We start from the raw sequence: 12,875 nt of genomic DNA, 5'->3' as shown, positions 1-12,875 counted from the left end.
AACCTAGAAACATAATCGGGGCAAACCTGGATTCGAACCCACAATCATAGGTTTCTAGCTCGCTCAAGGGACGCAACTCTGCACAGCGAATCGCAGTGCCTTAGACGACTGGGCAACACGTGTCTCCTCGTATAGCATGAATATTGTAGAGTGTGGCATTATACAGCAAAAACCTCCCTGTTTTTTTTATGTCCTTTCTTGTTGTTGACACTATCTCAGTTCCGCCTTCCTCTGTTGCAGCGTCTGCGTCGCAGCTTGCCTCCCAGTTTGATCCGGCGGATGTCAACCAGTACTTGGACGACCACAACATCGGCTACCGGCATGCCCACCCTGGAACCAGAACCCTGCCGTATACGTAGTGCAAGTTTCCGCCACTCGCGAGAGGGGACGCCGGGCTCCAGTCCTAATGGTAGTCGTAGCAACAGCCCCTCACCAAGTTCCAACACAACAGTAGTCCTGACAATACCAAAGTCTCGTTCCTTTTCTTTGGCATCAGCTCCCACATCTCAGTCTCATCCACGCACTCGCTTCATGCGAAGAAGCATGGTCGCCACATCTTCAGAGAGTGCCATCAGCCCCACCAAGGCAGAAAGTAAAGGATTATCTCCCCTTGTAAAGTCAGACGCGCAAGATGACGGAGACAGGGCGAAGGTCAGTGCCCTGTCTAAAGAACTTCAGTGCTCTGCGTTTAGCAAGCGGTTTAACATCACATCAGACTATGAGAGCAGTGACTCCCCAAGCAGCAGCGACCACAGTGATAACGTAGGGACTAATGAAGAACTCGTGGGATCGCCACCAAAGAAGGTATGTAGGACTTTGTTCCACTTTGGGGTTGAATTGGGTCTGGATTTAATTCCCTCAGGGGTGGTCGGGAGCCTAGTGGTTAAAGCGTTCGCTCGTCACGCCGAAGCCGGTGGTTCGATTACCAACAATGGGTACAATATGTGAAGCCCATTTCTGGTGTCCCCCGTTGTGATATTGCTGGAATATTGCTAAAAGTGGCGTAAAACTATTCTCACTGACTCACTCACTAATTCACTCATGCTTGTGAAGTTTCCTTTCCCAATAATATAAATGATATTATATTGCTAACAATTACATAAAAATAATCCTTTGTATTCATTTTGATGTGTTGTTCATTTCAAGTTGAATTAGCTGTTAATCCAAATATGACATGACAGATTAACTCTAGTAATATAAAAGAATTGGGTGTTCTGTAACATCTTTTGAGTAGTATTTATTACCTATACTGTTACATCCATATGTATATTGCCCATAATTATTGAAAAATTGAGTCCTCCTAAGGGATTCCTGGATAAAATTGGTCACAAGCAACCAATGCTTGTCTCACAAGGTGACTTTGGATGGTTCGTCCATTTGGCCATTAGCGTGTCATTGTATCCTCAAGTCGCTCACAATATCAGTCACTGGTTTGTCTAGTCCAGTCTTATTTATGGGCGGTCATATATCTGGAACATTGATGATTGATGCTCATGATGTCAATCACTGGATTGAGTGGTCCAGACTTGATTATATTCAGACCACTGTTAAACATCTTGAACACACATGCACACGTGCATGCGTGCACGCACACACGGACGCACACACGCACACACATGTACACACACACAATAAAGAAGTTGGCATACATAAATTCTCTTCCTTATGTGTTTCACTTGCCTTTCAAAGACAAGAACAATGTACATATTAAATCATGACCTTTGTGCTCCAGAAGACGACAGATCAACGTTTGCTTGTTCATTGTGAAAAAGCCAACAAGCTGTACCAAGAAGTGTTAATCTTGCTATGGGTCCCTGATAGCATCTCTGTCCTGAGTAAAACGAGAACCTGTGTGTGCACAGATAAGCACACTTCAGAAGGATGTATCTTGTCAATAAGGTTGATAAAAAACTTCCGATCTCAAGGGGCTGAATCGAAAAACTTGTTTCTTTTAAGCTAATGCTGAGACAACATTCTCTTTTATTGTAGATGAATCACATTCCTTTTACAACATTTGGCATTAACTTATTCCGTATCAAAAAGATATTTCTAAAAATGCTTTATATCTATTTGGTGTTAGATGTTGATATCATCAGACAACATTGAATATTTCAACATTGAAATAGTCCCCCAGTATCCCCATATAAGTTTTGGGCCCCCCTTAAGAATACCAGACTCAATGAATGTGTCATTCTTCGGCAGCATGGTGAATCTGGGTTTGCACTGTTGCTACGCCAGACTTGCTGCAGGCATAGCTGTGTTTGGGGCAACAAAGAACCAGGATCTTGACCGGCTTCCGCTTGGCAATGGGATTTTGACCTGGTTGCACTTAGCAACACAAGATCAGGATCCTGGCCTGGTTCCGGTTGGCATCAAGGGACCAGGATCCTGGCCCGGTTCCACTTGGCAACAAGGGACCAGGATCCTGGCCTGGTTACATTTAGCAACACAGGATCAGGATCCTGGCCTGGTTCTGCTTGGCAACAGGGGACCAGGATCCTGGTCTGGTTCTGCTTGGCAACAGGGGACCAGGATCCTGGCCTGGTTACATTTAGCAACACAGGATCAGGATCCTGGCCTGGTTCTGCTTGGCAACAGGGGACCAGGATCCTGGTCTGGTTCTGCTTGGCAACAGGGGTCCAGGGTCCTGGCCTAGTTCTGCTTGGCAGCATAGGACCACGATCCTGGCCTGGTTACACTTAGCAACACAGGATCAGGATCCTGACCTGGTTCTGCTTGGCAACAGGGGACCAGGGTCCTGGCCTTCATCTGCTTGGCAACAGGGGACCACAATCCTGGCCTTGTTCTGCCTGGCAACAGGTGACAAGGATCCTGGCCTTGTTCTGCTTGGCAACATGGGACCAGGATCCTGGCCTTGTTCTGCTTGGCAACATGGGACCAGGATCCTGGCCTTGTTCTGCTTGGCAACAGAGGACCAGGATCCTGGTCTTGTTCTGCTTTGCAGCATGGGACCAGGGTCCTGGCCTTGTTCTGCTTGGCAACAGGGGACAAGGATCCTGGCCTTGTTCTGCTTGGCAACAGGGGACCACGATCCTGGCCTTGTTCTACTTGCCAACATGGGACCATGATCCTGGCCTTGTTCTGCTTGGCAACATGGGACCAGGATCCTGGCCTTGTTCTGCTTGGCAACATGGGACCAGGATCCTGGCCTTGTTCTGCCTGGCAACATGGGACCACAATCGTGGCCTTGTTGTGCTTGGCAACAGGGGACCAGGATCCTGGCCTTGTTCTGTTTGGCAACAGAGGACCAGGATCCTGGCCTTGTTCTTCTTGGCAACATGGGACCAGGATCCTGGCCTTGTTCTGCCTGGCAACAGGGGACCAGGATCCTGGCCTTGTTCTGCTTGGCAACAGAGGACCAGGATCCTGGCTTTGTTCTGTTGGCAACAGAGGACCAGGATCCTGGCCTTGTTCTGCTTGGCAACATGGGACCAGGATCCTGGCCTTGTTCTTCTTGGCAATAGAGGACCAGGATCCTGGCCTTGTTCTGCTCTGCAACAGAGGACCAGGATCCTGGCCTTGTTCTGCTTGGCAATAGAGCAACATGATCCTGGCCTTGTTCTGCTTGGCAACATGGGACCATGGTCCTGGCCTTGTTCTCCTTGGCAACAGGGGACCACGATCCTGGCCTTGTTCTGCTTGGCAACATGGGACCAGGGTCCTGGCCTTGTTCTGCTTGGCAACATGCAACAGGGGACCAGAATCCTGGCCTGGTTACACTTGACGGGCTGCCATCATTTCAGGAAACATTTTATGTTTAGGATACTTTAACCGAAGCCTCCCACCCTTCTATTTATTCAGTACAGTGTCACACATTGGTTTGTCTGCACCAGATAAGAACCAGGTGAATAGAAGCAGGTATTGTCCATATACTAGTCCCGCCATGTTTCAACTTACATTAACTCTGTGATGTGTTTACAGCAGGAGGTGTTGAGGAGTCCGGTAGAGATGAAGACGAAGACGGAAGAACGGGTACCAGATCCTGAGGGAAACGCAGCTGTGGAAGCGCCAGAGGAGGAGGAATCTCAAGTAGATGGCAGCACTGAAAATAAACTTTTATTCGAAGTCTCCGAAGTGGAGGAGGCTCCTCTTTTACAAATTAGTCGATTAAATGATTGGGATTTCCCCGTGTTTGATCTGGCTGACAGTGCGGGAGAGTTTGTTCTTAGTAAGGTGAGTAATTTCTAATCTTTGAGATGTTTTTTTTATTACGTTTTCCAGCCCAGAAGATGAAATGTCTACAGGCTCATTACAGGGCTCCCAATTTGTTCCGTGTGAATGAATATTGGCACTTTGTACGTAGTAGTAGCTCATTGAACTTTGTGAAACATAAACCGGAGTGTGTTTCTACAAACTTCAAATACATTCTGAAGCTGGAAAATGTATTTACTTTTTAAATAAATTTGACATTTAGCATATTCATAACATATTTAGTTTGATATTCATCAGGACAACATTTTTGTAGTGTAAGATGCAGTTACCTTTTTATGGCAGCATATCAGGACATTACAGCATTCTAGCGCCACAGAGAGGGTGTTACAAGAAGGGGCACTACAGGGGAGCCCCCTGGGTGTAGTTCTGTTGGTTGGTTGGTTGGTTTGTTTGTTGTTTAACGCCGCACTCAGCAATATTCCAGCTGTATGACGGCGGTCTGTAAATAATCGAGTCTGGAACAGACAATCCAGTGATTAATATCATGAGCATCGATCCACGCAATTTGGATCGATGACATGCATCAACCAAGTCAGCGAGCCTGACCACTCGATCCCATTACTGGCGTTTTACGACAAGCATAGTCACCTTTTACGGCAAGCATGGGTTGCTGAAGACCTATTCTACCCCGGAATCTTCACAGGTCAGGTGTAGTGCTGTGTACAAGAGGGTACATGGCCAATACATGGAGGAAGCATCTCTGAAGTTCAGTTCCCACATACAGCAAAGTGAACCAAAAATATAATTTTTCTCAAAGCAAAATTTGTAGCTTTCAGCTGGGTGGTCAGACTCGCTGACTTCGTTGATGCATGTCATAGTATCCCAATAGTGTGGATCTATGTCCATGCTGTCAATCACTGGATTATCTGTTCCAGACTCGATTATTTTTCAGACCGCCGTCATATTGCTGGAATATTGCTGAGTGCTATGTTAAACAACAAACAGACAAAACAAACTTATCAGAACGGCGTCACTGTCTCACAGCTGTGTGTGTACACATTGTTTGAGTGCGTACAAGAATGTTACAGCCATCTAATGCACAAAAACACCTTCAAATCTGAAAACACGTAACATTGATCTCATGAAATTGTCGACATCTTGCAGGCTTTCAGTATGTTATCAGCCGTGTTATAAATGTCAATTTTTGTAAGGTGAAATATTGGTATAACACTAGTTTGAAATAACAGCTTGGACAAGTGTGAATCTATACTACTCCAAACAAATATAAGGACCTTCCGATAATTCCACATCACTGTAGTTAATTTGTGATATGTACCTGGATTAGTTTTGTCTATTTGTCATTTCAATTATATGGGATGCACTCATCTGCCAACCAGTTGAGCACAAATCCGTTGGTTAATAATTGAAATGCCTCAAAGATTCTGAGTAAGGTTCTGTAAGAGACCAAAGGATTTGGCCAGGAAATTGTTTGTTATAATAATGGCCACAGGGCATTGTCTCTTGTAGTGATCTTTGATCTTTTCATCCATGTGATTGCAGAAATATTGAAGTGAAAGTTATTAGATGATTTCTCTTTTGTTTCACTGTAACACTTTCGATTTCTGTTTTGTTCAGAAAATCAAATTCTTCTTTGATTTGGAACCAAGTGGGAAACAAAAGCCTTTTGAATGTTGTCTTCAAGTCTTCTTCATAGGATTCATTGGAAAGTATTAAGACTCAGTGATGCCCTTAGTGTCAGAAGTGGTTTAAATCTTATTTATCTGTGCATGTCGGCTACATGTCTTTTGTGCATAAGTGCAGAGTACAGAAATAGACCATGGGAATTTTTGCAATTTTCAGCAAAGGTGAAGGTGCATGGGTGGTCCACTTGTCTTTACGGCACCACAATTTGCTCTGCAGAGTTGTGTCCCTTGAGTGGCAGGATCTGCTTGTCGTTGGTATCAATTCCATTTTCCCTCCAGTTATGAAACTTGGCCTTTCTCAACCATACCAACTGGTTTCACTAAAGTGGTAAACATCGTCTCTTTAACCCCCCCAAATCACCCCCAGACATTTACAGCGTTTGAGGATGCTGATGCTGGTGGTATCTGTTCAACCTATGGTGATTCCGGGTAAGAATAAAGGTCCCCAGCTACCTATGCTTTTCGTAAGAGGCAATTAAATTGACAGGGTGGTCAGACTCGATGACTTGGCTGATTGCACATTTACAGATTGCATTATTTACAGAAATTGCATGGATCGATGCTCAGGATGTCAATCACTGTTTAGTATGGTCCAGACCTGATTATTTACAGACTTCTCCATATATAGCTGGAATATTGTATGTGGCTCTAAACAACGAACAAAATTTAAAAAAATTAAGAGGGTTTACTCAAGCTGGTATTTTTTGCGATATGATGGTCAAACCATTCTCAGGGGGAAAGAGGCCCTGAGTTGCCTCAGGAGCTGCAGTTCTCAGTTATGTCCCTTTGGAGTGCCAGGAACCTATGTTGTTGGTTTGAACCCCAGATTTGTCCTGACTATGTGAGTTCACCCCTGTGGTAAACACCTAGGACCTGCATCTAACTGATGTGCCATCATATTACTGAACTTAATGTTCAAAGTGACATTAAACTAAAGTCACTTCACTTTTCTTTGAAATGATTTTCAGTCTGCAACTTTACCTACTATTCCAAAGCCCTAATTTTGTAAAATTCTGTCCCGCCTGGTAGGCTTGGCTGGTAATGGTTCCTAATGATAAGACTGGTGTCAGCTGAAAGTGTAGTCCTGCACCATGACACTGGAATTTATATAATTAAGGTATTTTGTGTTACTAAAAGCCTAGGCAAGTCCAGATCAAACTTACCAAGTCTAGTTTGCTTGATTCCAAAACAGCAGAAGAGGAAAGGTTTTTTCGAAGAAAAAAATTAAATTATTTTTACGACATGTTTTCATTGACTAAGTGTTAGTATACTGAAAGTGATGCAGGGAGCATGAGGTGAGGTGAGGTTAGGCTTACGACCAGTCCTTGTTATCTCCCCTTAATGCCAAGCACCAGACAGGATAACAACAAGTACCATCTTTTAACATCTTTTGGTATGACACTGAAGCACATGTGGCACATCTGGTGTCTTCTGAGGAAAGTGAATTTTTTTCAAAATATGCCTCTGTTCACCCAGCAGTTAATGGGTACCTGGTAGGAGGAGATGGTTATGTGATTTAATCTCACAGGGAGCTTAGGACGGAGTCCATGTCGGAGTCCATGTTAAGAGCTGCAGTGTAGTGTCTCTGTGAGCTAGCACTAGAAAACCAGCAGAAGTCCAGACTAGTATAAGCAGCTGCGCGCACGCACGCGCACACGCACACACACACACACACACACACACACACACACACATACACATACATGCACATCGCTATATAAGTGCAATTATCTTGATCGCGATTTCACCTCACATCCAAAAAAAAGTGAATGAGTGAGTTTTTTTTCACTGCTTTTAGCAATATTCATGGAATATCACGGCGGGGGACACCAGAAATGAGCTTCACACATTGTACCCATGTGGGGAATCGAACCCGGGTCTTCGGCATGACGTGAGAACGCTTTAACCACTAGGCTACCCGACCGCCACCCCTTCAAAAGAAAAGGAGGGATCAGTTTATGTAGATGCAGTTTACACACAATTACAAAAATACTGAAGGTCAGCTACAGTCCCCAATTCAAAAACACCACATTAGTGTGAACTACTGCCACCAAATGGGACCACTGTCCATCCAGCCAATATAAATAGATCTTCTTGATGGAAACCAATGCAGACAGACCAAGCAGTGTTGTACATACTGAAGCTGGAGGTCTAAATATGGACTTGAGAGCTGATTGTGACAGAAGATATTTTCCTTGTAAATCCGGCCATCAATCTATGTGATCCATAGCTCCAGTCCGATCAGGCAGTCACCACCTCAACATTCATCCTGAGAGATGGCCTCAGTCACGCCACTAATGTTCATTTGGAATGCCAGGCACTTGAAAATTGCTCATTTAAAAAAATAAGGTCTGCTCCTGGTCTGTGATTTGTCAGTGATGGGTGGATTTTCAGCCAAAGTGGCTTGTTTGGGAATGTTTTCTGTAATCCCTCATGTAAAGTTTTGAAACTTCGGCAAACTCCGATAATAATTGTTTCCGTTGGGTAATTTTCCATTTTGTATTTTGCGTGATATCCAAATTATCTGGATAGCGAACATTATTAATTTGTCATAATATAAATGTGTATTTATTCACGAGTGATGTCATAATTGTGATATTAAAACTGATGGTATTACTGTCAGTGAATGTTTCAAATAGTCTTTTTTTAAAGTATAGATGATAATTGATTATATCGGACTGTGATTTGGAAAAAAAGCTTCCTATACTACTGTGTCAGTTGTCCCTTTCTGTGTTTTATGTCATCAATCATATTTCAACTGTGGCACTTTTGAAAAATAATGCTCTCAAGGGAATATTATATGATTCAAGGACTGTGTGAGTGCTAGTCTGTCTCACAGTATCTGAAGCATAGTTTTTTCCCTTCCTCTTAGCACATTCTATAATGCCATAGCCCTGAATGAAGCAAGACATAACATCACAGTCAGCTGGGATAAGTCTCATAACATCACAGTCAGCTAGGTTATGTCTCATAACATCACAGTCAACTGGGATACGTCTCATAACATCACAGTCAGCTGGGATATGTCTCATAACATCACAGTCAGCTAGGACATGTCTCATAACATCACAGTCAGCTGGGGTATGTCTCATAACATCACAGTCAGCTAGGATATGTCTCATAACATCACAGTCAGCTGGGGTATGTCTCATAACATCACAGTCAGCTGGGATATGTCTCATAACATCACAGTCAGCTGGGATGTGTCTCATAACATCACAGTCAGCTGGGAAGGGGCTCATAACATCACAGTCAGCTAGGATATGTCTCATAACATCACAGTCAACTGGGATATGTCTCATAACATCACAGTCAGCTGGGATATGTCTCATAACATCACAGTCAGCTGGGAAGGGGCTCATAACATCACAGTCAGCTAGGATATGTCTCATAACATCACAGTCAACTGGGATATGTCTCATAACATCACAGTCAGCTGGGATATGTCTCATAACATCACAGTCAACTGGGATATGTCTCATAACATCACAGTCAACTGGGATATGTCTCATAACATCACAATCAACTGGGATATGTCTCATAACATCACAGTCAACTGGGATATGTCTCATAACATCACAGTCAACTGGGATATGTCTCATAACATCACAGTCAACTGGGATATGTCTCATAACATCACAGTCAGCTGGGATATGTCTCATAACATCACAGACAGCTGGGATATGTCTCATAACATCACAGTCAACTGGGATATGTCTCATAACATCACAGTCAGCTGGGATATGTCTCATAACATCACAGACAGCTGGGATGTGTCTCATTACATCACAGTCAGCTAGGATATGTCTAATAACATCACAGTCAACTGGGATATGTCTCATAACATCACGGTCTGCTACGATATAATCTATAACATCACAGTCTGCTAAGATGTGATCCATAACATTGGTAGCGTCAGTCTGTTAGGACTCAAGTGACAGATGGGATTCTCATTATTTTCAAGTAAACAGATCACTCAGCCAACGGTAGTGGTATGTCTGTGGTCAATATTCAAAGAATTAGTCATTACCATCAATTTGACTTTAAAGATTAAAATGTACGAGAGAAGTACCCAAGCTGCTCTCAGACAGACTTTGTCAGCGGTCCTGACCATCACACTACTGAAAGATAGTTGGTGAGCTTGAGGTGGATAATGGCCTGTTAATGTCGTTATTTGGAGACCTGTGCAAGAGGGACATTAGAGCAGGTCTGAACTAAGGATGAAAAGCTTGGCGTCCTGATTCCAGGAACAAAACCTCAAGTAACCCTACATCTTCAGAGCAGCCACTGATTATCTCCCCTGACATGTGCCGCCCCCTCAGGGACAGATGTCCTTCATTGCCGGGAAGGAGTTGACAGAAAGGGTATTGGTTGCCGATGATGATGAAAGGGGAATTAATTTTGAACTCTTTTGTGCCTTGGATTCTCTAGAAGAGGTTGTAGTCCCATGAGGTTGTGAGAGCTCCTTGCAGCTCAAAGGCAGATATGTTGAAGACTGTGGGCTTAGGTTGATAAATGATGACTGGGTCCGTGGTATGAATAGCCATTAATATCTTGCCAGGCTTATTACTCAGTGGTGGGTTATTAAACGTATAAATCTTAAACCAATATGTTTGAAATAATTCTGTTTATTTGATATTCTTCAGCAATTTCTTGAAGAAAAATGCCTTTGGTTTCTAAGGGTGCTATAAATATGGAGATTGCACAATGGCCCGAAAAAGAAATAACTATCCATAACTTGTTTGTGTTGTCATTTGTTGTCGCAAATTTATTTTGCTATAATAATATTCTTAATGGTAGTCATTTGTTGTGACAACTTTGTGTATTGTTTGTTTGTTTGTTTATTGTTTAACGCCGCACTCAGCAATATTCCAGCTACATGACAGTGGTCTGTAAATAATCTAGTCTGGAACAGACAATCAAGTGATTGACATCATGAGCATCAATCCACACAATTGGGATACGATGACATGCATCAACCAATTCAGCAAGCCTGACCACCCTATCCCGTTAGTCGCCTCATGCGACAAGCATAGTCGCCTTTTATGACAAGCATGGGTTGCTGAAGACCTATTCTACCTTCCGTTATAACCATATTGATAAGACGACCAATCTGTTGCTGATTTGGTGAATTGTGGCTGATACTCGACCACCAGTTAGGCTGTTCCAGAAAACTGATATGTTTGTCGTAGTACTTAACGCTTGATAGGTTTATATGTTGATTAGTTGTGTATAGATACAGTATTGTATCCTGATACGAGGCCCAAGATACAATACATCGATTTACAGCCCCTTTCTCACGATACATACGATACATTACATTACAATTTATATTGGTGTAGAAACATGTGACTGTTGAATAATCACAGAAACTCTTCAACAACCAGCTTCAAACACCAGATTCCCTAGTATTTCCAGGTTGGCTAGCACCCGTGAAGATCTGGGGTAGAATAGGTCTTCAGCAACCCATGCTTGTCTCCCATGAAGATCCGGGGTAGAATAGGTCTTCAGCAACCCATGCTTGTCTCCCGTGAAGATCCGGGGTAGAATAGGTCTTCAGCAACCCATGCTTGTCTCCCGTGAAGATCCGGGGTAGAATAGGTCTTCAGCAACCCATGCTTGTCTCCCGTGAAGATCCGGGGTAGAATAGGTCTTCAGCAACCCATGCTTGTCTCCCATGAAGATCCGGGGTAGAATAGGTCTTCAGCAACCCATGCTAGTCTCCCATGAAGATCCGGGGTAGAATGGGTCTTCAGCAACCCATGCTTGTCTCCCGTGAAGATCCGGGGTAGAATAGGTCTTCAGCAACCCATGCTTGTCTCCCGTGAAGATCCGGGGTAGAATGGGTCTTCAGCAACCCATGCTTGTCTCCCGTGAAGATCCGGGGTAGAATAGGTCTTCAGCAACCCATGATTGCCTCCCGTGAAGATCCGGGGTAGAATATGTCTTCAGCAACCCATGCTTGCCTCCCGTGAAGATCCGGGGTAGAATAGGTCTTCAGCAACCCATGCTTGTCGTTGAAATGTGACTGTGCTTGTTGTGAGAGGCGATTAACAGGATCGGGTGGTCAGGCTCACTGACTAGGTTGATTTAGGGTTTTGATTCACATGCAAAAAGAAAGAATAACAACTTTCGAAAGAAAAGTACTGTACTAGGGTACAAATAGTATCTCACCCATAGTATCGGGATACGTATCATATCGCGACCTATGTTGATTTGTTGAAAACTGAATGGCGAAACTACAGATGTGGTGACAAATGTTTCACGACCTATGTTGATTTGTTAAACTGAATGATGAAACTACAGATGTGGTGACAAATGTTTCACGACCTATGTTGATTTGTTGAACTGAATGATGAAACTACAGATGTGGTGACAAATGTTTCACGACCTATGTTGATTTGTTAAACTGAATGATGAAACTACAGATGTGGTGACAAATGTTTCACGACCTATGTTGATTGTTTCAGGTTGCATATAAGTTATTTATGGAAGTGGGTCTATTTGAAACATTCCGGATACCTCTAGCTGAGTTTATAAATTATTTCCACGATCTGGAGCTGGGATATAGAATAAAACCATGTAAGTATGCACTCTTAATAAACTTCAAAAATGTATTGCATCTATTTCTTATAAATTCAAGTCTATTTTTCTTTGATTGCTTGGATTGGCTTAATCGAACTGGCACGTAGCTGGATTTGTCTTCATATAAATTTATTTATTAATATATGGCATTTGATTGGCTAACTTAGCAACTGTTTTTTGCATCTATATTTCAATAAACCAGCTAAACCATCAGGCTATGCCTACTAATGGACTACTGTTTCCTGATTGGCTGATAAGAGACTACACTGAGCTCGTGTTGCATCTATGGGCTGAATGACATCACTGATTTCGTGGTTGACAGTTTATATGTGTGAATGATTAAGTAAGGAGTCTGTGTCGTCTGTCTTACAGACCCTGATACAAATATATCAACTAAAGCCCATGCAAGTCTAT

At 43.2% G+C, this 12,875-nt stretch overlaps 1 protein-coding gene across 5 annotated transcripts in view; it reads left to right on the top strand.

The window, feature by feature from the left end:
* LOC124115246 (cGMP-inhibited 3',5'-cyclic phosphodiesterase A-like) overlaps positions 1–12,875 on the top strand; it is a 203,995-nt gene that overhangs the window by 177,430 nt on the left and 13,690 nt on the right. For all 5 annotated transcript variants that reach the window (XM_046476173.2, XM_046476172.2, XM_046476171.2 and 2 more), the window contains 3 exons: positions 241–804; positions 3,943–4,194; positions 12,347–12,458. In XM_046476173.2, coding sequence (XP_046332129.1) covers positions 241–804; positions 3,943–4,194; positions 12,347–12,458 — 928 coding nt within the window. The remainder of the gene's footprint in view (positions 1–240; positions 805–3,942; positions 4,195–12,346; positions 12,459–12,875) is intronic.

The sequence above is a fragment of the Haliotis rufescens genome, unplaced genomic scaffold, assembly GCF_023055435.1.
Source record: "Haliotis rufescens isolate VD_foot unplaced genomic scaffold, xgHalRufe1.0.p SCAF_26, whole genome shotgun sequence".
In the NCBI taxonomy this organism is placed as follows: Eukaryota; Metazoa; Mollusca; class Gastropoda; order Lepetellida; family Haliotidae; genus Haliotis; species Haliotis rufescens.
The sequence above is the reverse complement of the archived record's forward strand: the minus strand, read 5'-3'. Positions and strand labels throughout refer to the sequence as shown.